Source organism: Phaethon aethereus (assembly GCF_964289735.1).
Source record: "Phaethon aethereus genome assembly, chromosome: 17".
In the NCBI taxonomy this organism is placed as follows: Eukaryota; Metazoa; Chordata; class Aves; order Phaethontiformes; family Phaethontidae; genus Phaethon; species Phaethon aethereus.
In genome coordinates this window covers 14,289,603-14,314,402 of record NC_138593.1, presented here as the reverse complement: position 1 = coordinate 14,314,402, position 24,800 = coordinate 14,289,603, and the positions used below count along the sequence as shown (strand labels likewise).

The window sequence follows — 24,800 nt, the reverse complement described above, 5'->3', positions numbered from 1 at the left end:
CCTCTGAGGATAGGCATGAACTCCTCGATGTCCTCCCAGCCTCCCACCACTTTCAGCAGGCTCTCACTTCCCGACCGTGTCCTCTGCCAAGATGAGATCAGCAGTGTTTTTCCCACAAGCAGCAGGAAGGAACATTTTTGTTTACACTGAAGTTTACTGTTCCCCTTCGCTCTTCAGTCTCTCAGTTCCACCTCAGTGGACCTTTGAACATTTGCACAGCAACATATTTTAGTGATATGCTCCAGGGCAGCCATACTCTCTGTTCTGGTTCATACCCCCAAGTTTTCGGCAAACGCTCAGCCCGTTTGACGCGGCTGCAGCCAACGCCATCTTTTCGGCACTTGTCCCTTGTGGATCTCCTTTTTGTCTTTGGCCATGTACTTGGCAGAGGGCTGGACCACAGAAGCCAAGTTAAGTGAGTTACCTAAATGTTATCATAGGGAACCGCAAGGCCAATGTTGTAGTTGTAACCAGTCACTTCATCGTAGGAAGAGCGGCAAATAGGAAGGACGCTTTCTACAGCCAGCTGGTCCGCTGAGAACTCATAGGCATAAATGATTCCTCGATGCCTGTACCAAACACAGCCAGGACACACCATTTTACCTTAATTATATATTTCAACAGGGGAGACGAACAAAGTTAGAGATCGCCATAAAGGATCTAAACGCGATGCTTCACAAGCAGAATATAAAAACGCTTCCCTTCTGCCCTAGGGCTGTCTGTGCAGTTGTAACAGAGAAAACTCCCTCCTGCCTCCTTCCAGGGACCCCACCAAGCCCTGGAAACGAACGGTGAATCATTCACTTCAGCACTGCAGAGACATGACTGTCATCTGCTGAAACATTTCTGATCTGTTCAGGAAGGGGGGAGGTAAGTACGTTGTAGTTTCATAGTTCAATTAGGCATGCTAACAGCCCTCTGAGATGCAAATACCAAAACCTGGAGGTTAAATACCAGTATTAGATACCAGTAGTTCTCCTTTAGGAGGAGATATCATTACTAGTACTTAGAACAAGGAAAGGGCTGCATTCCCCGTCTGGCTTCAGTGGCCTTTACATTCCCCCGCTGAAAAAGAAATGCATTTTTGTTGTGCTGAGAAGTAAATAAAGAGCCAATTCATCAATGGTTTTGAAAGCCTTATCTTTAAACTTTTTTAAATTTATTTTTTAGATGCTATACCTTCTCTATTACCGCTCTGCATCATGACTCAGGTGCGTAGTGTGCATTTAAAAATATGTAATAAAGCAGATCTTTGCAGTGCCAAAAACCCTACCCTTCAGAGCTGGCTTACTCACTTGCGGTGCACGGTAAGGTCATCATCTATGATGCTGGCGCCTCGGGGAGTTTTCTCATCGGGGATGTTCGCAGTGATGAGGCTATGAGAATTAAACCATACGTGGCGGACTGGATGTCTGAAAAATAACCCACAGCACTGGGTGAGATGCCACCTGAATTAGACTCCTAAAATCCAAGTGCAGTAAAGGAATCGCTCTGGATTAAATGAGAATTCATTTAAATCAGCACCCTCTCTATGGCCAGAGGCCGGGAACCTGCATCTTTGGCTCTCCTCCTCGTGTCTGGAGCAGATAAACACAGCTTTTATCCCCATCTAGTGGGCTGTTACCAGAACACACGTGGAGGCCAGAAAATATTTTAGACCCTTGACAGGCTGCCTGCTTGCTTTGCTGCTTTAAAGACTGCAGCAGCACACTCCTAGGACGAGCAGGATGCTTCCTAAAATGAAGGATGGGGACACCCAGGACCCTCACAGCCCCAGGCACTGAGCCATGGCTGATTTAAAAATGCACTGCATGGCACAAGCTGAGAGGTCTGGTCTTCATTCCTGTTCCTCTCACTGGTGAATAAACTAACCCTGAACCATTGTAACAGCATTTACTGTTCAAGCAGGAGTTATTTATCTTCAGAGATTAAAATGGCTCATCTCCACAACCCTAACGTGTCTCCTGTCATCTCCCTTAGCTTCTGCCCTTGCTTGCCATCCATGACACTGGGCTGTAGGTATGGGTAACACCACACACACAGAGTCTTATCTATGAAGGCCTTTTTGATTGAAGTGATGCCTTTGATTCCTGTATAGATTAAACAGTATTTTAAATGTTTAGTCTAATGGTTTCACTTTTAGTACACCCCCAAAGCTCATCTCTCCACTGCCTGCCCTCCTTCTTGGCATGCTCATTAGTGCTGCTCCAGGAGACAATCAATGCAATATTGTCCTTAATGCATCAGCCGCATTGCAACGGGCTTTATAATTCGCAGGGTCAAAAGAGAAGGAGATACCTGCTATTAATCAATGACAACTCCAACTTGAACTTCTCTGACTGTAAATACCTCATCTAGCTCCTCTTGGGGGAAGATGCATTAAACAAAAAAAAAGATCAGGATTTATCTGTTCATCTTATTAAGGGTATCACTTAGACTTACATGGGGCTAAATCCTTCAGGTCTTCATTCAGACAAAGCTAACTCCCTGGGAATTGTGCCTTCATCAGGAAAGCATAATTTGGCTGTAGCACCTAACAGTCTTCTGTCAACTCCAGGATACTGATCTCTGCTTATACTTTCAGTACTGTACTTGTGCTTTCAGTACAAACCGGTATTTTAATATTTAAATGAGTTTAAATACCAGCCTGGCTTTGATCCTTACCACTAAGGGAATGAGTGAATGAGGTGAACAGAAACACGGGTATCGTGTAAGGATCTAGCAGATAGAGACAGCCAGAACCAGTCACTCTGAAGACAACAGCCCCAGCATTTAAAATCCAAGGTTCAATAAAGTAAATACTGGTTAGGGAAAGGGCAGGGAGAAGACATTAACTGAACTTCATGGAACATCCAGGGGAAAAAATTTCCACGCTCCCTTGCGCTGACTGAAGTGCTTTTTAACTAATGAGTAAAAAGCCTACGACAGCTAAAGGGCACACACAGAAACACGCACAAGACTCCAGGCGGGGAGACAATCTGTTCCCAAATCACATGAAAACTAAACAGAACTGTCAGAAGCTTTAGGCATGGGCATGATATCATTTTGGTCCTGGATCATCCCATTCCCACATTCCTCCTGTCAGCCAGACCCAACAAACACCCTTGCAACAGGACCCCACACAAACAAAATTACCTGGCGTGCATTTCCCAGAGCTTGGTGCCCATCCGCTGGTCCCACACACACACCAAGCCCTCTTCTCCTCCACTGACAATCTTCCAGTCATCCATCTGGACCGCAGACACTCCTAACTGGTGGGCATAGAGGGAGCACAAAGACTCGCTTTTGCGGAGATCAAATACTCTGACCCTAAAAGAAAGCAAATAAAGAAGAGAGAAAACCAGACGTGGATCTGCAGCCTGTGTGTTCCGAGAGCACAAGTACTTTTGGGGCTATGAAAATAGGTCTATGACAGCAGTAGTCCCACGGCCACTACGGGGCCAGAAATCCGCTACAGTTGACACTTTTCACCACTAAATTTTCACTCTGACTTCTATCAAAGACTTTTGAGGCAGACTTCTCCCACTGCACAGGACCTCTCTGTCTCTTTACAAGTCGTAGGTGATACAAAACGTTAAGTGAAATTTGGAAAAAGGTCTTCTATCTGTGCCTTCCAAAACGTTAGCAACGCCATGAGGCATAAAGTACCGTGTTTTGGGCACACTTGCTAACACGTCCTACCGCCTGGTACCTAGCCCACGGCCGCTATGGCCGAGGGGTAATATTATTATGAGGATCAAGGAAAAGGAAGAGACTAAATGTGTGGCAATTCAAAAGACAAGTCATGGGTATTGTAGGTTTATATGCCTGAGTTCATGACCAATATTGAACCAAAGCTGTCCACAAGCACCCAGCAATCAGTATCCCTTCTGATTTCAAACATGCAATTACTGACCGCGGGCAGCTTTTAGGTACATCTGGTTTTCAGAAATTATTCACCACTCAGACCAAGTATTTTGAAGAGAAATGTATCGAAGGCTCAGCTAGAAGCAGAACTGTAGAAAAGGAGCTTAGGATTTTAACCACTGCAACAAGTCCACAAAAGCAGTTAAAGCTAATGGCGTTAATTTTTAAACCCAGCACGTATCACAAAGGAGTATGTTGTTTGGTCCTTATATATCAAGATTAAGAGATAAAGCAAAGTACATAAACAAACTAAAAAACACAATGCAGCAAGTAAAACCAGAAGTAAATGGGAAATACTGATCTCAGATTTGAAAAGAAGCCAGAGAAAGTTCCTCCCAGCTGATGGCTATCAAAAATTAAACCATCAGGTACACATTAATTCCAGAAAAGGCCAAAACACACTTGTTCCAACACATTAACTGTACTTTATTCCATACCCCTGCTACGATCCTAATGGTGTTGCAAGTCTTTCCCTTTCCTTTCTCAAACGGAGATTGCATCATATGATTTTACAAATAACACATTTCAGCAACTGAAATAAAAGGCAACAGAACGGTCCAAAACTCCAACAGAGCAACATCCATCTGACATGCAGACAAACACGCTGGAACAGAGCGAGGAGCACGCTTTGTGTGGCTCCGCAGTCGCCCTTAGGAAAACCCTCCACAACAGTTGCTGATGGCGAAAAGGACTTCTTGCTTTCTCCAACTCCAGCAGAGACGCTTTGGCTACATATCAGAGCTATGCTTTGGGTAAGGATGGGGTATTTTGGAAGTGTTCAGACCCAGCGCTCTCCCTGTCTTACTGCATGTGTTCTGCACGGCATCAAAGCTTCTTCTGTTTGGTAAGCACAGTTGGAAACGAAGATCTGATTGTGTCCTGGTTATTTCATTAGCAAGGGACCAGGTTTCAGGCAGGTGTCTGTTCTGGCACACCCTTGGAAGAATTAGAGGCACACTTGAGTTGTTTAGATGTGTTTAAAAAAAAAAAAAAGCCATAACAAAAAGCAGAAAAGCATTTTGCAAGTCCAACGTGATGCTCTAACGCAGACCTGGCATGGCCCTCCATCTCCTGCCTCAACAGCCGGGCTCAGTGGGAGCACATCAGATTCATCCACGTTCAAGGGAGCTGCAAAGAAGGTGTTCTCGTGACCAGGCTTTGACTCTCCTGTTAGACTACCTTAGAAGTAAGCTCACTTGCCTTTAGGAGAGCATGAAATACATGTTTCGACCCACATTTTTCAGCAATCGTATGTACTGGGCTTGCCGTATGTTTGCTTTCTCAATGCTTTTCACCATCTTAGGCTCCACCAAGAAAAAGGCTGCTGTTGGGCAGTGCATCAGCACACGCTCCCCGTTATCAGAGCTCTTGCCAGTGTGAAGCACAGTTAATGTCATCAAATACATCAGCAATGCTTTGGGAGTATTTTTTGATGGAAAGAGATTTTATAGGCCCTACCAAAAACATTTCACTTCAACAGGGTGGTCTGCGTTACTTTTCAAAATCGTGGCTTTGAATAAAAGAATAGCATATACTAGTAAAATTGTGTAAGTGCTGTATTTAATTCCAGCAATACATTTCCTCACTTGCCATCAGGAGTTTGAACTCGTACGGCAAAGTCCCTATTTAGTACACTTGCTCCATAAGGCGGCTACGGAGGTTCACGCCACATCCCACCTGTGATGCCCAGCACCTACTAACACCCTTCACGCAGCACCACATGAGGAACTGATCTCTGAGATACGGGTGGTCTTGTCTCTTAGATGCCAAACTTACTTGCTGAACTATTGATTCCTAACTTCTTGCTATTTCAGTGATAGCCAACACCTGAACACGGTCAATGCTTGAGCTGAAAAACTGAAAAGCTTTCTGGAGGGGAAAGGGCACAGACATGTACTCCAGTATGAAGGGAGTAAATTTAAAGCTCACTTAAAGGTTATCAACTTTATCTCTCCCATCATTGTGCAAGAGATCAAAATTGGAGGTAGTTTTACTGGGGTGCTTTGGAAAAATCAATTATCTGCTTTTAGAGGAAAAAAAACTCCCAAGTATTCAATTACACGTGTCAAACTTCAGATATTTCCTTCATCCTCTTTGCTGAGAAAGTGTGAGGTTTGGTTGCACTGCCTATTCACTGAGAAGGAAGAAAAAAAAAAAAAAAGCTGTTTGACAAAATAATCATTTTTACAAGCTGCTGCACTGGCGGGACAGAGGTCTGGGATTTGGCAAAGGGAAGTATCCGCCTTACAATCTGATACCCACCACCACACCAGACCACCACCTGCAGCCTGATGCCCAGTGCAGAAAGGAGGAAGGAAGGAACAGGGAGCCATTAGAGACTGGCTCCTCGCCATCCCACATCTCCTTTGGTGCACTGGATCAGACCCCACAAATAACTAGCCAAAAAAAGAAAATCTAAAAATTGGACTCAAAGGGTCTTTTTAAGCACTTTAATCCTTTCGCACTGACTGTTCCCAGCGCGTCCATTCCTGGCACCAGATATTGTGCTGGGAAAATCCTACTCCCCAAGCCAAGGAGTTAAAGAGAAAGCTGCTAATCAGCTAAATAGAAGCTGGAATCTGTTCATATGAAAGTCTCTTTTTTTTGTCACCTGAGGGACATCACAGTGTTCCGAAATACACTCTTGACATCATTTGGCAGACGGACCCATCTCATCCTACATGATTCATCCCTTAGGTTATTTTTTTAATATCAGAAAGTGAGCTTTTAAATGCCAAACTAATTTTGCGGGTGGTGGTGGGGAAGTGGAAGATATTCCAAGTGGTCTCGCTGGGCTGTACACCAACTGCGTCCACCAAATGGCTTAAAAAGAAAGTCTTCCCATGGAGCTTTCTGAAACAAAGCAAACTGGCAGCCACATCCAACTATTACCTAATATTTTGTTCCTGAAGATCACGCAGGCTGCATTTGAAACATTAGAGGAGAAACAAATTCTAGCAGGTCCAGACGTAGGACAGCAGGACAGGAAGTAAGCTAATTTGAGATGGGTTACAGCTCTTGGTAGTACCTACCTTCTGTCTTTATTGCCTGTAACAAGCATGTTTGGAGGACTGTTCTGGAGGTTGACACACGTAAAGTCACCTAGCGAGTTGCCCATCTTCTTCAGACACTGACTTGTTTCCAGATTGTAAAGAAGAATCTGTCACAGAAAGAACAAACACCAGCTAAATGTAGCATGAGCACAACTACATTTTGCTGCAGCATAAAGTACAGCAGGGTTATTACATCAGAGACGGTTTGCAGGACTTATTTCTCAATATGCTAATACATAACCAAGATACAGATCTACCTCTATTAAGAAGGGCAACAACACCCTCAGAAATAAGGAAATCCAGTTGCACAACGGAATGCATCAAGAAGCAGGGATGCACGGCTCTTGCCAACCAGTATCAGAACGGCAGAGCGCTCGGGCAGGCAAAGCAAGCCATAGAGATTTTCTCCAGGTCAAATTTTTAGGGCTTACATGGAAAAGCAAATAGTTTCTTCATCAATTTTAATATTTGAAAGAGTAGCAGAAGTAAACAGAATCAACATTTAGAAGGTTTAGACAGATGGACTGTGCAAGAAAGATTCAGTCAAATAGAGCAAAAATTGAAGAGCAGAACTGAACATTGACTCAGTGCTGACAGGCCCTGCTGATAGCTTTGGTACAGATCATGTGGCAGAAACAGATTAAGAGGAATATTACATCTGAAGAGGCAGTTCAGATGGGAAAGGAATAAAAACAACTCTGATTTCAAGCAACATCCAAGATGATTCGACCAGAGACTGGAGGAGAGGTAGGAGTTGTTTCCCGTCTGTTCACCCTCCTCTCCTTTGCGCAGCGATCGGTTTAATCACGCTCACCATCTTTCCTGTGGGGCCAGAAGAGATTTATCTGTTTGGGCCTTTCAATTTAGGAGAGCAAGTATTTTTAGAAACATAAAAATGTACTGGTCAAAGCCCGCTGGAGCTCAGCACAGTACCTAGTCTTACGTAACTTCATAAACGTTATTAAATTTCACGGTGATGCTCCTTTAATTTAAAAGAAACCTATGACCGTGAAAAGAGTAACGGTAGTTAAAACATCAGAAAGAACTTATGGCTTCCATGGCAACATCAGCATGGCTATGTCAACATCACATCAATATTCTTCACTTCTATTTTTCTTAAATCCACTGCATGCTTCGTAAATATTACGCTATCTGTACATATTATTTCAACATTTGCCAAAACAGCAATAGTGATGCTGCCCAGCCTTTTACTTCCTACCTGTGCAATTTTAGTAAGCACCTGAAAGGTTGAATTAAGAGAGCAGGAGATCATCTTGTAAGGAACAAAAGTGAAGCTTTAAAAATCTCTAGGAATACTGCAAAGGCAGGCAGAGGATTTGCAGGTTTCCTCCACCTGCCATTTCTCCCAACTAAAGATCCAGACATATTATCAGCTCCCTATTAGAATCGACACATTCATACCAGACTTCCTCAGTTGCTTATAATATTTGCAATCTTCCAACTACTTCCCTTACCCAGCCTTGTCTTTGTGAAGCTATCTGCCTCAAATACCAGTTTCTAGCATGCAATTTTTCATCCTTAAGCCCCCCAAAAAACAAAGCCATTTTCCCCAAGCTCTGTAAAGCAAGGAAGACTCTACCTTTGCAGGGAGACTTAGGACATAAAAGTTGCTAAAAAATTAATTTAAACTTCCATACCTACGAAAAAGTTACTACAAACTGCATGGAAATGTTAGCATTCAAGGTAAAGACCAATTTACAGCATGTTCTCGCTTGCAGCACAGCTTCCAACAGCTCGCTAACCAAACCCACAGATAATGACATGCTGGCAAAGGTACTTTGCACAGTTTTCAGTGCAAAGGAAATCAATATCTGTGCCTGGCAACCAAATTTCTACTTGGAAAGTTCTGAACAAAAGATAAAGTCAATAAACTGCTGAATTCAACTTAGGAACAATAAATGATCAGGTCAACAGCAACGTATTCCAGCTCCCAGTTGAGCCTCTGAACTGCACATTCCCAGCTGCACGTTAACACTCTGGAGAGGAGAGGGCCAAATGCTGCTTTCTCAAAAGTCCCCTGGGACTAATACTTAAAAGAACATCCATAAACTATTAATTTATCTAAATGACCATAGCTCCCATCTATCCTATAAACATATGATACATACTTGAAAATTCAGTTATGGCCATGCAAGACTGCAATGAAAAATTGCTTCCACATAGCATTTAAAGATTCCCCTGTTTTACAGCGGAGCAAATATTACATATCCTTCTGCTTGCTGTCTCAGTTTTAGACCTGTGGCAATCCTCACATGTAGGTAGCACCAGCTGAAAAATTATTTATTTCTCCTCACGTAACTTGCAGATGGCCACCAATTTAAAGTGTTCCCACCTAAGAAAGAGAATCCATTAAAAAGTAAAGGTTCAGATCCACAAAACTGGAAGAAAAGCTTGTCTTATCTTCTCTTACACCCTCCAATTCCTTCTCTTCTCATGTCAGCCTCCATTCTTTTAAAGATTGTTGGGTTTGGGTTTTTTTAATTTTATAATGCACATGTGTATTTCTGGTCAGTTAGCCCTACCATTGGAAGAAAGATTCTCCTTATGATTTTGGTAATCAAGTTTCACCTATCTTTAAATTCAACTTCCATCTTAAGCAATTTTATGATCTGCAAATAAATTTCAAAACGTTAACCTGAAAAACTGATAGGCAAAGAAACAAAAGCAACTCAGAATGCTTTTTTAAGTCTGAATAATAATTTCTTGAAGACAGGGGTTTTAAAAGCATACTGAGGACAATTTTGAAGGTGCCAGAACACTTCTGATGAGCTCTCCTATGCTACCCCAAGGCAACAAGGATTTTCTTTACAAAGGCCAAGGAAAAAGAATGAAAATACCTGGTCAATCGGGACTTGAAATAAGAGCCTGTATGTTAAAGGGCAGATAAAGCATAGGATCTTTAGGAGGTTTATAATCCTATAATGCACACTGCAAAGGGATTACCCTTTTAAAGATATTTATAATCCTATAATGGACACCCAAGACCAGTGACCTAATAAGTACCAAACCGAAGGTAAGTAAACCAAGAGCATTTAGGTGTGAAATTAAGTACCCTGGGATAACACGCTAACGAGCATCCCTTCCCCCAGTGGGGCTGCAGGGACACGAGGGAGGAAAAGCATTAAATACTCTGTGCAGATGTATCAGGATCTAACGCACAAAATAAAGTGTTACCTATCAACATTGTTCAAATGAAAAAGTCTAAGTTATTGGACAAGAGCCAAGCAATCTCCCAGAATGCTTAATAATTCAACAAGCCAGAAATAGCCAGAGTACCTTTACCATTATGTTTAGTTAAAGACCACAGAGATTAGAAAACACATTATCCATCTCAGAGGCGATTCTTTCCATGTTACAAGTCCCTTAACGACCTTTACCATCTCTCCCTCTCTCTCTCTCTCTTTTAATAAGGCTGAGCAAATGGGACTTCATTTTATGCGATTGCCACAGACTAGTGGTATTAATTATTCATGCTCATACTCTCTCTTTTGTTAAGGCAGTGCATTAGACTAATTTCCCTCTTTACTGTGCGAGTTAGGCAAGTCTCAACTGTTCTTAGATAGATGCGCCAAGAAGCTGGCAAACTCATGAGACCAGGCAGAGGAAGAAAGGAAAAGTTACTGTCCTTCACGAAACTGCAGAGCAGTGGGTATGGGGAACTCTCTTTAAATGCTCTCTAAGAACTCAAGAAAGACGACTAAATTAATTCACAAAGAATTAAAGTCTCTGTAGTCAGAATAGCTAAGCTGGGAGCTTCGTTACATCTTGCAGCTAAGTGAGGTCAAGCGTGGTCGATGTACTCTGGTTGAGATACTTCCAAGAAAAACCAAGGAGTTGAAGGAAATGCTGTTGATGGAACTCTTCCATGCATGTCCAATACCCCAGCAGGTGTTCTGGGATCCTGTGTTGCTGGAGATGTCTTTTTTGGATGGAACACTAAAACAACAAATCCCCAAGCGCTTGTTATCAAAGAGCCTGTGGTACTTTCAAAAAGAGCAGGGGTGTTCAACCCACTGTCCTGGCTGAAAGCCAGCCGACAACTGCTTTGCGAAATAGCTAGTTTCCCTCTGCAATCCCATTTCTGTTCCTTGTCAGAAGTTACCACATTGCATGGCTGGTAAAAATTGAGCTATCTCTCAGAAGTGGGCAAAGCACGCTGCATACACAGTATATTTAGTTCTTATTTATCATAGAATTGTACAGTAGTTTGGGTCGGAAGGGACCTTTAAAGGTCATCTAGTCCCCCATCCCCCCCCGCCCCGCCATGAGCAGGGACACCTTCAACTAGACCAGGTTGCTCAGAGCCCCGTCCAACCTGATCTGGGATGTTTCCAGGGATGGGGCATCTATCACCTCTCTGGGCAACCTGGGCCAGGGTTTCACCACCACCATTGTCAAAAATTTCCTCCTTAGATCTAGTCTGAATCTGCCCTCTTTTAGTTTAAAGCCATCACCCCTTGTCCTATCGCAACAGGCCCTGCTAAAAAGTCTGTCCCCATCTTTATCAGTCCCTCTCAGCCCTGGCAGCTGCAGGAAGGTCTCCCCGGAGCCTTCTCTGCTCCAGGCTGAGCCCCCCCAGCTCTCCCAGCCTGTCCTCCCAGCAGAGCTGTTCCAGCCCTCAGAGCGTTGCTGGGGCCTCTTCTGGCCCCGCTCCAGCAGGTCCGTGTCTCTCCTGTGCCGAGGGCTCCAGAGCTGGACGCAGCCCTGCAGAGGGGTCTCCCCAGAGCGGGGCAGAGGGGCAGAATCCCCTCCCTTGCCCTGCTGGCCACGCAGCTTTGGGGGCAGCCCAGGACACGAGGTTGGCCTTCTGGGCTATGAGCGCACATTCCCGGCTCATGTCCAGCTTTTCACCCACCAGGACCCCCAAGTCCTCCTCTGTGGGGCTGCTCTCCATCCCTTCATCCCCAGCCTGTGCCGATACTGCGGGTTGCCCCAACCCAGGGGCAAGACCCTGAACTTGGCCTTGTTGAACCTCATGAGGTTCACGTGGGCCCATTCCTCAAGCTTGTCCAGCACCCCATGCAGTGTCAACCGCCCCACTCAGCTTGGTGTTGTCTGCAAACTTGCTGAGGGTGCCCTCGATCCTGCTGTCATTGATGAAGATATTAAACAATACTGGTCCCAGTACAGACCCCTGAGGGACACCACCTCTCACTGATCTCCATCTGGGCATTGAGCCATTGACCACTACCGTCTGTGTGCGACCATCCAACCAATTCCTCATCCACCCAACAGACCACCCATCAAATCCATCTCCCTCCCATTTAAAGAGAAGGATATTGTGGGGGACTGTGTCAAGGGCCTTATAGAAGTCCAGATAGACAACATCCGTAGCTCCTCCCTTGTCTACTGATATGGTCACGCCATCCTAGAAGGCCACTGGATTGGGGTCAGAGAGAACTTGCCCTTGGTGAAGCCATGCTGGCTGCCTCAAATCACCTCCCTGTCCTCCATGTGCCTTAACATAGCTTCTAGGAGGATCTGTTCCATCATCTTCCCAGGCACAGAGGTGAGACTGCCAGGTCGGTAGTTCCCAGGGTCCGCTTTTCTGCCTTTTTTAAAAATGGGTGCAACAGTTCCCTTTTTTCCAGTCTCCACAGACTTCATGACTTTTCAAATATCACAGATATACATCTCACTTATTTTGGCTTGGCCACTATATGAGCCAATTCCCTCGGGACTCTGGGATGCATCTCTTCAGGTCCCATAGACTTATGTAAGTTCAGGTTCCTCAGGCTGTCATGAACCTGATCTTCTCTTACAGTGGGAGGGACTCTGCTCCTCCAGTACCCATCTTGTGGTCCGTTCACTCAAGAGGTGTGGGAAGAGAGCCTGCCAGTGAAGACTGAGGCAAAGAAGCTGAGCTACCAGTCTGCCAGGCTTGCTCGTAAGGGAAGGTACGCTTTCTTTGACCTTCCTTTTCTGGCTGACGTACTGTAGAAGCCCTTCTTATTATTCTTTGCATCCCTTGCCAAGTTCAGCTACAGCTGCACCTTGGCCTTCCTAACCCGATCCCTACACAACCAGGCAGCATGTCTATAAACTTCCCAGGATACCTGTCCCTGCTTCCACTGCCGGTGCATCTCCTTCTTGCCCTTTAGTTTGACCAGTAGGTCTTGACTCATCCACCCCATCCCTTGCCTTCCTTTCCTGACTTCTTACACCTGGGGATCAAGAGCCCATGCACTCTATGGAAAGCATCCTTAAAGATCTGCGAGCTCTGTTCTGCTCCCTTGTTCCTGAGGGCAGTTTCCCAGGGGGTCCTAATGACTGACTCCCTGAAGAGCTGGAATTTTGCTTTTCTAAAATTCAGGGCCCCGACTTTACTCTTCACCTGCCCCACATCCCTCAGGACTGCCAACTCCACCAGTGCATGACCACTGCAGGCCAGGCTGCCTCCAGTCTTGATGTCACAGATTTGCTCACTTGCATTGGTGACCAACAGGTATAGAGCTGTCTATTATCTGGCTTAAGAAGTTATTCTCCACGCACTGCAGGAGTCTCCTGGATTGCCTACAGCTTGCCGTGCTACTCTTCCAGCAGATTTTGGGGTGGCTGAAGTCCCCCATGAGGACAAGAGCCTGCAAGCACAATGTCTCCTGTAGCTGGAGTGAAAAGGCTTCATCAATGGATTCCCCTTGATCGGGTGGCCTGTGGTAGACACCAGCCACAAGGTTCCCTCTGTTGCCTCGGTCTCTGATTCCTACCCATAAGCTTTCAACCTGCTTGTGGCTATTGTTCAGACAGCTCTTCACACTCTATCCATTTCTTGATGTAAAGGGCAACGCCTCCACCCCTCCTTCCTTCGCTGTCCCTTCTGAACACAGCCTGTAGCCATCGATAGCTGCACTCCAGTCGTGGGATTTGTCCCATTAAGTTTCAGTAATGGCCACTAGGTCATAGCTTTCTAGCTGCACAGTGTCTTCCAACTCCTCCTATTTGTTGCCCATGCTGCATGCATTGATGTAGAGGCACTTCAGGTGGGCTGTCAGCCATATCACCTTCTTAAGAGGAACCCCTTTAGTTCCTTTGAGGTATTTTACTGGTGGTTTCCTGCTGGCTCCTATTACCTCAGGAGCCCCTGGCTCATCTCTGTAAGACTTCAAGTGTGCTGCAGTGCAGCCAGCACATCTCAGAGCAAGCAGCTGAGGGCCCTTGCCAGCACCCCATCCCTCTAACCTTGGCCTGTCACCCCACAGCTTGTCATGGATGAGCCTATTATCCCCCTCCCCCTTCAAGTCTAGTTTAAAGCTCTGTCAATGAGCTCGTGAGCAAGGACCCTCATCCTGCTTTGAGAAAGGTGAGTTCATCTGACATCAGCAAGCCTGGCATCATGTAGGTCATCCCATTATCAAAAAAACCCCAAAATTGTGGCAGTGACACCAGCCACAGAGCCATGCATTAATAGACTGGGTCCATCTGTTTCTTCCAGAATGAAGATTCCAGAATCATCTAAATGCCCACAACTGGGCATTTAGATGAAGGGTTGAACAGAGTATTATTAGCAAAAAGAACACTCTGAAACCACACTCAAAATCTACACCCTTTTCCTTACTGAGTAACACACAGGATACATTCAAGAACCACTTTCTCAGAACGAACCACCCAGGACAGAGGTTTCTAGCTGTCATGTTAGAGACAGAGGACCAAAACAAACAAACAAAAATCTGAGCTGCTCAAAGATGCAGAGGAGCAAGCAGCAAAACTGGGAACAGAATTTGCATTTATTTTCAGATTATGTTTCTCCCCCTTTCCTTCTGCCCATCCCTCTGCCAACTAGAAAAACGTTGCCTGAATACACACAAATATTGCCAACAAAAGAAAGGGTCATGAAATTTCAAGTCCACCATGAATAAAAAGGGATCTGGGTTTTGCTCAATTCAAAGGGCATCTACAAAAGTGACAAGGCTATTTCATATGCATTTACGGCAGAAGTCATCAAATTAAGTACAACATATGGTACCCACTGCTGCAAGTTTGGATTTTATTTGTAAAGGGATGTGGAAAAAGAGTATTTTCAAAGTTTACAAGCCTCAGGGGCACAGTTTCCCAGTGCAAATGTATTGAATTGCCTACTGTAAATATGGCACATAACACTGCAACAACAACAAAAAAATTTTACTATTAACAAATGCAAGGTCAGCATATTGATACTTGTACACAGAGATAAGTGTTCTGGCTCCATAAATTTAAAGATGAGCTAAGATTTAAAAGGAGCAGCCGAGGGAGACAGACAGACAATCAGAGAGAAAGAAAAAGAGTAAATCATACACAAAACAGCCAGTTAAAAAAAAAAAAAGCAGTTAATATACATGAATAATGGATGTTTGATTTAAAAGCAGTTTACTCCAATATGATGTAATTTTTGACAATCAGCCAGAGAGACTATTTTGCAAGTTCTTGCCAGATATAAGTCATTGTGTAAAGCTGGTAACACAACCGTTTCTCCGAGCATGTGGAAAATTGACTTTCATGCCATCCTAAAGGTGACTTGATGCTAGTAAACGAGAACTCTTATTTCGCATGCGCTAAGCGGCACCAAGCAGCCTCAAGCAATGCTTAAAGACCCACACAGAGGACTGCAAAAATAAGAGAGTCTGAACAGATTGCAGCAAATCCAGCAGCAAAAAAAGCCAGCCGTACACATTACCTAGTCCCCCAAATATCTATGCCTGCTGTAGAAGTTAAGACACAAAGCTAAAGACAAAGTGTAGTTTGGTTTTTCCTTTTAAGTTTTCATCTGACTGGAGTTAAAGAGCAAGACTCCAAGCCGGTAGCAAGAAGTAGAGCCAAGCATTGTGCAGGCAGGCAGCGCGCGAGCTTGGGCAACGCGGTTCTGCCAACGCACCTGCAACCCTTGCTGTTCCAGCACTGGACACCACCCGAGCCCGGGCTGCCAGCGGCCAGCACTCTGCCAGCCTTGATGGGTTTGTGATGCGGACAGATGTCTGCTAGGGCCTGGCATGAGGTCACCAGACTCATTTGACTTGTGGCTGAAGACTGATGTAAGAGTTCAGGTACCCAGAGATGAAAAGATATTGTGTTTACTCACTGAACCACCCACTCACTAAAAAACAAGCCCTAGCCCAGAAACACATTTTCCCTTAGCCTAAGGATAGGACAGGGAAAAGGAAGGCAAGGTAGTTCTTAAAAATGGAATGAATTCTCTTGGTTTCAAAGATTATCACCTTGAATACTCATGACACAACCCAGCAGCTATATTTTCAAAACCTGAGACATTTACCTAAGCAGCTGTGCCAATTTTGAGGTATCCCCATTAACGTACAAACAGGAAACAAAAAGCAGAATGTCATTAATATGGGCCAATACAAAAGGGATTCTTTTTTTTTTTTGTTTGTTTGTTTTAACTTGCAAAATTATTTTTGGTCTTTTACAAACAAAACCCAAGATGGATGATTGTTACTTTTCAGCAAGAGAGGGGTTAATCGATACACTGTGCAAAATTTAGGTACGGAAAATTTCTGGTCTCTCTGCTGGACTGTATTTCTTGCAGTGCCTGACTTACAAAAGGTTACACAGATCAGATCACCAGAAAGAGCTCGTGTCTCTCCTACACAGTATTAAATGGTTTATAAAGAAAAAGGTATTTAAAAACACCTTTCACCTTCAAAGATCTGCTAAACACTCTGCAGTCCTATGGCTCCCCAGAGAGAAATGTTTGGGCAAGTCCCGCATGTTCAAATTCAGTCACTGGTAAGATCTGCCCTTCTACTGGTATGAAAACAAGAGTTCATAAAGATCAATTTATTGAAAACTGGACTATTTACAAGGGCCGCAGTGGTTAACAAAACTGAAAACAACCCACATTTTTTAAATGAGAAAAATAAAGATTTAAAAAAATGTGAAGTCTTTGGAACTCCACAAGAGCTGGAGACTTTATGGCATCAGAAAAGACAATGTAAGCTTACCAGTTAACAGAGAGGAGGATTTTAGTCAGAATAAGGTGCAAGAAAGATGTAACAGCTTATATAAAGCAGCTATGACCTAAATACGTCATCCAAGAGAGACTGTAGAGTATGAACTTCAATTTAAAAGATTGTTTGAAAATATTTATTTTCAGTTAATATTAGTTCATTATATCCATTTCAAGTGCTTAATTCTACTGGATACCCTCACATGAGCAAGCAGTTGAAGAACTCTGTGGAAACATTAAACACAGGAGCAAACCTAGGCAGTATTTCAATCGCTGATGAGAAGAGAGAGGTGATGTTGAACCCCATTCATCAAGTCAAAGCCCATCGCCAGCTCAAAAGAGATGAAAAAGCGACAGCGTAACAATTCCCAAGACATCTGATCTCAACATATCCAGCCTTCTGTTTCTAAGTTGGAGGCTCTAAAATAATGACTGTCCTCCTTTCAGTCCTCTCTTCCCCACCTATCTGTTCTGAAATAAAGGTTCAAGTTGGTGCACAAAGCAACCAAAAATACTGACAGGCTCTGAACTGCACATGCAACACAAGAAGAGTTCTTCAGCTGCATGAGTTTAAAATAAAATTATCTTGCACACTATATGAAGTTTTTTTCAGTGGAAAAAACCCCAAATCGTTCCATTTTGATTATTGTCTATCACCAAGAACTGTTGAATACCTTAAAAATTTCAACTACATTTTAAGTACAGGAGAAAGTTGGGTTACTCCCCAAGAGAATAAAGCACCTATAAATTTCAGAGGAATAATCCACAAGCAGGAGAGCGCTCACCTGAGGCTACAGTAGGAAACCAGACTGACTTGATAGCAGATGGTCCATTCAAGCAAGCTTATAAATATACCAGCTATGAGCAAAGCTTCAGTCAGATCCTACAATTGCCGAGATAATTGCATCAGAAACCAGATGATGTTAATCCTGACAGTCACAGTGCTACCTCTTTAAGAGGTTTATACGCTGACATGAAGAGGACCAAAGCTGGCTCTAGTCTAAACCTGTGGATGCCCGAGTCAAAAAAAAAAATTTTTTTTTTTTCACGCAATGATCAAAACCAAGATTCAAACACGTGAATGCCATGACTTTGTGATGTGCTGCAGCGTCAAGATCATGGGTCTCCAAACTGCATGACACAGGGTAATACGTTATTCGCTAGACACCATCCTTCAAGGCATGTCCACTGGACGTCACGAGCACCACTTTAGGCTGAAAGGGAAAGCCAGGGTTAGGGTTTTCCCTGTGGTTCATTATCTGGTCTATATTATTAGCCATGTACAAGCCTAGGTGGGAACACAGAACTCCGTATTTAAGAAAAATAGTACATTCCACATTGAGTTGACACAGCTGAAATAACCCTTACCAAAGAAATTTCTCTTAGCTTAACATAAAACAAAGAGCTCCAGGAGCACTAAACAGACAAACTTTCAAGAAACAGCATCGTACATCAGTTGCCTGATGCTTAATGAAGTGAAAGTCAAACTTCTCACAGATGAAGCATTTATATTCTGCCCTCTCTCCTGCATGGATGTCTGTCATCTAACAGTAGGCAAGTCTATGCCACAGATTTGATGTTTTTCTCTTCTCCAACATAAAAGTTCCTACAAAATTTATGCCTCAGATCTCTACTCTGCTGTCAAATTTGGTTAAAATTAGACAATGATTAAAAAAGAGAGAGGAAAAAAGACGGTTTCCCTAACTATATTTTCATCAGAAAGCAGGTTACTAGGCAGTAGCATTAGGATTGTGAGCTTACACTAAAGAAAAAAAATATCCCTCAGGAAAAACAAAGAAAACCCCAAACTGAGAAGAAACACAGTTTTCCCACTACAGCAACACAGCCAGCAGCAAACGGGGCTGGAATTCTTCATCATTACGTTTCTGAGACCGAAAGCTCTCCTAAAGACAGATTGTCAACTTGTGACCAGTGTAATCAGCCAATGCGAAGTCTCTTCACGTCTGTGCGAGGTGAATAATTATCATAATAGACATTAGTAATTAATTTCCGGCGTGATGTCAGCTGGTGCGGCAATGCCAAGCAAGCGTCCTTGTCAAACACACCGCAGCCGTCTGGACGACTTCAGTCCCATCTCTCTGATTAGGATGCGCGCTGATGCACTGCTTAATACAATCTGCCATCAGATGCCAAATACTTCAGAACTAAATTAGGAAATATGTCCGGCTTTACAGAGTGACGCTCGGGGGCCTAAGTAGATTTCTCTATTCCTTTACGAGGCACAAAGGCGATCACCGAGGTAATGTCCCTGAATGAGGCAATTTTACCTTCTAACCTCCCACCTCTGTAGGGAAAAGAATTGGATTAGGACAGCAAAGGAATTAATAAAGACAGCATGGCCTCGCAGCATCTCTCAACCCTAGAGGTATTTATGGTGGCCTCAGCATTTCCCTAGTGAACATGAATTTTAAGGGGAAATTAGATGCAGCTGGACACATTTATGCCTAACACAGAGGTAGCCCTAAATAAAGCTTTCCTGTTCTAGTCGCTTGCCAAAGAAAACGCTGCGTTTGTACACTACAGAGCACAGCTCCTTTCATCTGCTTGCTCACCTCCTGCTTCTTTCTCCACCTGCCTGAAGCACTCTCCTTCCCTCTTTGCTGATAGCCCATCACACACCTGAAGTATACCCACAAAAAAATGGAACGACATTAGGGAATGGGAAAGTTAGGCAAGATGCAGGAAAGGGACAGAAACTCTTCTCAAGGCAACTGGAAACAGGTCTGGTCCCTGCCCTGCAGGGCTGTGTCCAGGAGCAGGCTGCAGGGATCTCGGGTAGGGTTCTGAACCCCTCAAATACAATTATTTATGCTACCTATTTGGGTCTGCAATTCCAAAATCGCCCCTCCTGCAAGCAGAGAAGTTTGAGAATAGCTGCATTAGAAGCATGCCTCAGCCATGAGTCTTCAGCAGGGTTACAAAAACAGTCTGGTTTTGATCTACCCTGCCACTGCTAAGATGTGCTAAGAAAAGCAGCAGACTGTGTCACAAGGGGCTTCAAACCTAGGATTATCATTTATATCCCGTTATTACAACCATCACACCTCTCACCAAACTGGAAGTAACTTAGTTCAAATACTCAACTGCACACACACAAAAAAAGCAGCATCCTCCCAAGACTGCGCATTTGCATGTACACGGCTTGACATGCTGCTCAGGATGCCCTTACCAGAAAGGCTGAGGCATGTTTTGGCTTTTTGGGGTGGGGTTGTTTTTTGGGGTTTTGTTGTTGTTGTTGTTTTGGTTTGGAGGGTTTTTTTTTTTTTTGAGACGAGTTCCCCCTAGAGGACCACTGACGCAGGATACATTTGAATAAGCTGGGACTCACTGAGGAGCAGAGAATGCAAAGTATTTATGGTGAACCCAGTTAGCTGAACAATAATCCCTTACTGCAGCCCACCGGAAGAAAATTAATAGAAGCATCAGATTTTTGCATTTAAAAAACATATTCCCTCTACTGTCAGAATCTGAATAAGCAAGGAAGGAAATGGTCAGTAGCATGAACTCTTTTTTCCTTTGTTAATTATGAAAGTATAAAAATATTACCAAAAAAAAAAAAAATTAAATACCTGGTTGGGCTCATTCAATAACCAGCCAAAGGTTTTGATCCCAAAGGCTGCTTCATGAGCAGACACATCGAGACATGTGACAGGCTGACCATAGACAGAATGGAGGATTTTGCCAGGGTCTTCTGCTTTCAGGAGATAGACAATGTCTTCTGCAGCTGCTACTGTCACTGGACTCCCCGTAACATCTGGAACCAGATTAAGGAAGTTGACCTAAAAAGAGCAGACTTTTTATTTTTATGACAGCCAAAAATTCCTTTACATCACTACTGCCACATGCTAAACTGAACAAACTAGTGATGTGTGGTTACCGACTATCTTGAATCATCCCAATTATGGATTCATTTCAGACAAATACCAAGTATCAATTTTATTTCTGAACTTTTGCTAGTTTAACTGCTACGATGAAATCTAGCTGGCAGTCTCTAGAATGAGGCCATTTAAAAAACTAATCAGAACACATTACAACAGAACACACCAAAATGTCACGTCAAAGAAAGGAGCAAGACTTAATGGACTCGTTCAGATGAAGGACAGAAAGCCATAAGGTTAAAGCACACACATATCACGGCCAGAACGTGAATATGGTACCCCAGAAGAGACACCACATTCATGCAGCTAACATGGATGCTTATCCTGAAATCATGTATATATACACTCTAAATCAACAGAACTAAGGCTGAAAAGTCCTCATACATTTCCAGGACAGCCCAAATTTCAGCTCCCCTATCTGCTGTCACAAGACTAGAATGACACGGCTCTTCCCATTTCAGTAAATGGTAAGACATTGCTGAAAAGCCTCACCATGGGAAGGGCTGAAACTCCTTAACAGCACAGCTGATGTAGAAGTGAGTGTGGTGTCCTGAATATCTGTCTTTCACGTGTGGCAAACTGACATTTCACAGCAAGCAGATGCAAGAGTAAAATGGATCCAACTACAATGGAGTGTGTGGCACTGCTTTAACATTTTTACTGGGAAAACTCTTAAAACGTGTGGGGATTTTGTGTATTTAAGTATTGCAAGGCTGACTTAGCTGTGAAAGAGGGGATTAATGACAAGTGGTTTAAATCACAACTTTATACCCATTAGCTGCGCAGTCGGCTTCTTGCAATAGGAGAGAAGCTGCGAGAGTCAATTTATTCCTAGGCACTTCCTTCCCCTTTCAAAAAAATGTTGATACTCTGAGACATAATAAAACTTCAGAGAATGGGACAGCTCTTGATTTTTAATTGAAATAGCTTCAAAACTTCAGTGACAGAAGGTGCAACCTAAAGAAGCTGCACAATCAGCTACAGCTTCGCAAGTGATACCATTAGCTCTTCTGCAATATCCTGCCTCAGAATTAATCAGATAGTGTTGATCTGGAATGAGACCTTGAGTTTTAGCTCCAATTCTACGCGAGAAAACTGATTTACAAAATGAGCCAGCCTAGTTTAATGTTGACAAAAAAATAATTAAAAACAGCCAACCTCCTGCACCATATGGACTTCTACTAATTTTCACTTGTAGCTTAAGCCAGCATTTCACCCTTGCTCTTCAGCGATGAAAGGCTCATCCATTAACCCGCTTCAAAATCATAGCCTCTAGCTGATAATGCTGTTATCTAGTTCAGGCAACACTCTTGTAAGATTTTTACAAGATCACTCTTAACCGTACCAAAAATAATTAGTGGATCAGGAGCTCCTGGAATGAAGCTGAGTAGCCTGGAGACTCACCAATTTCTGGATTTCAAATGTTTCTGTAGTTTGCCAGAATCCTCTACCATTAGGGCTTTCCACTTTGACCTCGAAGCCAGATGCCGTTGCTACCGTTGCACTCTCTGAACCAAGAGCTAAAGCCTGTATCCTCTGATTGTGCTGGTAATGATGGATTGGCTCCCGCCCGAACATCAGGCTCCACACACTAACGGTTCCTGGATACAAAATAAAAATAAACACTACGCTTTACCTTAGAATTTAACAAAACTTTAGAAGACCATTTAAAGACGTAAGCTTATAAGCATCCTAACGGAAAAGGTTAATATAGAGAACAGAGACTGTAGGGCAGGAAACCAGAACTTCAGGACACTGCATAGGACCACGTATCAGGTTCAGAGGAAACTTTCCAAAATTACGGGCTCTGGCATTAGAGGCTCGTTGCTCTCCAAGTACTTCCTAATTTTTCACTTTTAGGTAACATTGTTATCTACCTTGAAGAAGGCTGCTTGAACTCTCTCTCTTTGCCACATTTTGAGAAGATCAGACTTACAGAGACACCTAAATTTTTACTCTACTATATACTTATATATATTATATATAATATAATATATTATATTGCCCTCAATTACCTCTAAAAAACAGTGAGGAAGAACCCCCACTCAAATTTAAGTCACTGCTACACACAGAGAAGTTTTAAAGTAAAGAATGTGAAGCTCTGCAGACAGCAATCAGGCCAGGGATTTTAATACCATTTTTAACAGTTTACAACAGGCAGCAAAGCTCCTAATCCTGATGCTCTGAAAAAAAACCCAAACAGAAAATGCGAAAGAGTTCAATGCTTTCAGAAAGCTGAAGAATACAAACCCCACAGAACACAGGAGTACAAGTCAAAAGACAATACATTTGCAATTGCCTTTTTTCCTGGCACAGATCACCGATACTCTATTTAAAAGCACAGTACATTAAAGCAATAATCTGAATAAGAGCAACCTGAAGCAATCAGGAGTGTATTAGAGAACAGAAGGGCCAGACGGAATTGGAGACTTCTGGGCCACCTTTGCACTGAATTAACGGAGAAGCAATCTTCAGAGGTGATAGACAGGGCTGGAGAAGCCTTCCTGCTACTTGAGCATGGCCATTAATGATGAAATGATTAATGGTAGCTATTCCTTCAAAAGGAGACATAAAAGCTCTGACAGACAGCTGTGGACGGGCACCAATGCCAGTTTGCAAACACTCCTCCCATGTCCCAAAGGAGGTGAAGCAAGAGTGTGGTAATGAAACTGCAGATAGTGAAATGGTATCTAAATGAGTTTAAATTGATTTATGTTTGCTTTTGTAAAGATTATTTGGTATCTGGAAAGTGCTACCCATGTGAAATAATGCAGATAATCCTTAAGATCCCTGTCTAATGGCACTCCCACTGAATATTTATATTCCTCGCCATGGGAATGAGTCCCATAATGGGGACCATTTTTGTTTATTAGGGATGCATATTTAAATTAATCTGCTATTTGCCTAAACAATTAGCTGCCTCTGTTTGTTTACACAAAGCCAAAACTGCAATTAGGCTTCCATCAAAAAGATAAGTCCCGACTAAAACTGTCCCGATGGAGTCATAAGGGCTCAGAGCAGAACTTCCCAAAATTACTTCTTAGCATAATGGTAATTATGTTAATTGCTTGAAAGGTAAATAACTGCTGAACTGGTTTTGAAAAACAGAATGCTAGCTTGAATGAAAAAAAAAAAACCAACAGAATGCTAACACACACTTATGCTTAAAACAAGTTAACAAATGCAAATAGACAGCACAGGCTACAATTCCCTCTTGCAGCCCGGTCTGCCCCACGCGAAGGCTTAGCAGCGGCACTTCTGTGCCTTCCAGTATAAAATAACGGGAACGGGTCAAGTCTCATCTCCAGGACAGCCAATTTAAACACATTCAAGTCTAAGAACCCTCTTCTGACCAGGTAAGCAAGGAAAGGCAGAATTCAGAGTTCTGCTCTCTAAATTTGGGCAACAAAGCCACTATTATTATTATTGCATCTCAAACATCACAAAAAGAGAAGACAGTGAAAATGGACCATGCAATAGTACAATCGGTTCTTTTTTTTTTTTACCAGATGTTCAATAGCAAAATCTGTCCAAAATGTCTAAAAATTTTATCAGACAAATTATAGCAATACCTGGCGCACCATATGGTATGAAAACGTCTCTGGTAATATAAAAAAAACACAAGTGACTTGTCAGGTCACAAGTTAACATCTATTTAATGAAGGAGCACAAAATAAAGAGTAAAAAGGAGAGTTGAAAAGGAACACAAAGTGCAAGAGACGTGCTATTTTCTTTCATTAGGATGAGCTACTATTTGCTTGCAAAAGGATTGCTTGTCCCCCTTGTTTCTCCCCTCCTCTGAAAGAGTGTACTACTCACAGAATCATTAAGGTTGGAAAACACCTTTAAGATCATCAAGTCCAACCATCAACCCAACACCATCATGGCCACTACATCATCTGTTACTTGCCACCCGTCAGAAGCTTCAATCACTGCGTGCAAGGACCTTCTGTTGAAATGCACTATTGTCAAAACAGGTGTACACAT

The 24,800-nt window shown here is 43.2% G+C and overlaps 1 protein-coding gene across 1 annotated transcript in view; it reads right to left on the bottom strand.

Annotated features, from left to right (window-relative positions):
• Positions 1-424: 424 nt before the first annotated feature.
• The window catches only part of FBXW8 (F-box and WD repeat domain containing 8), a gene marked incomplete at its 3' end in the record, with an annotated part of 55,155 nt that continues 30,779 nt past the window's right edge, over positions 425-24,800 (bottom strand). Inside the window, exons 6-11 of the mRNA XM_082007843.1 lie at positions 22,218-22,414; positions 20,505-20,714; positions 6,939-7,066; positions 3,136-3,309; positions 1,296-1,412; positions 425-569 (exon numbers count right to left, since the gene is read on the bottom strand). Coding sequence (XP_081863969.1) covers positions 425-569; positions 1,296-1,412; positions 3,136-3,309; positions 6,939-7,066; positions 20,505-20,714; positions 22,218-22,414 — 971 coding nt within the window. The remainder of the gene's footprint in view (positions 570-1,295; positions 1,413-3,135; positions 3,310-6,938; positions 7,067-20,504; positions 20,715-22,217; positions 22,415-24,800) is intronic.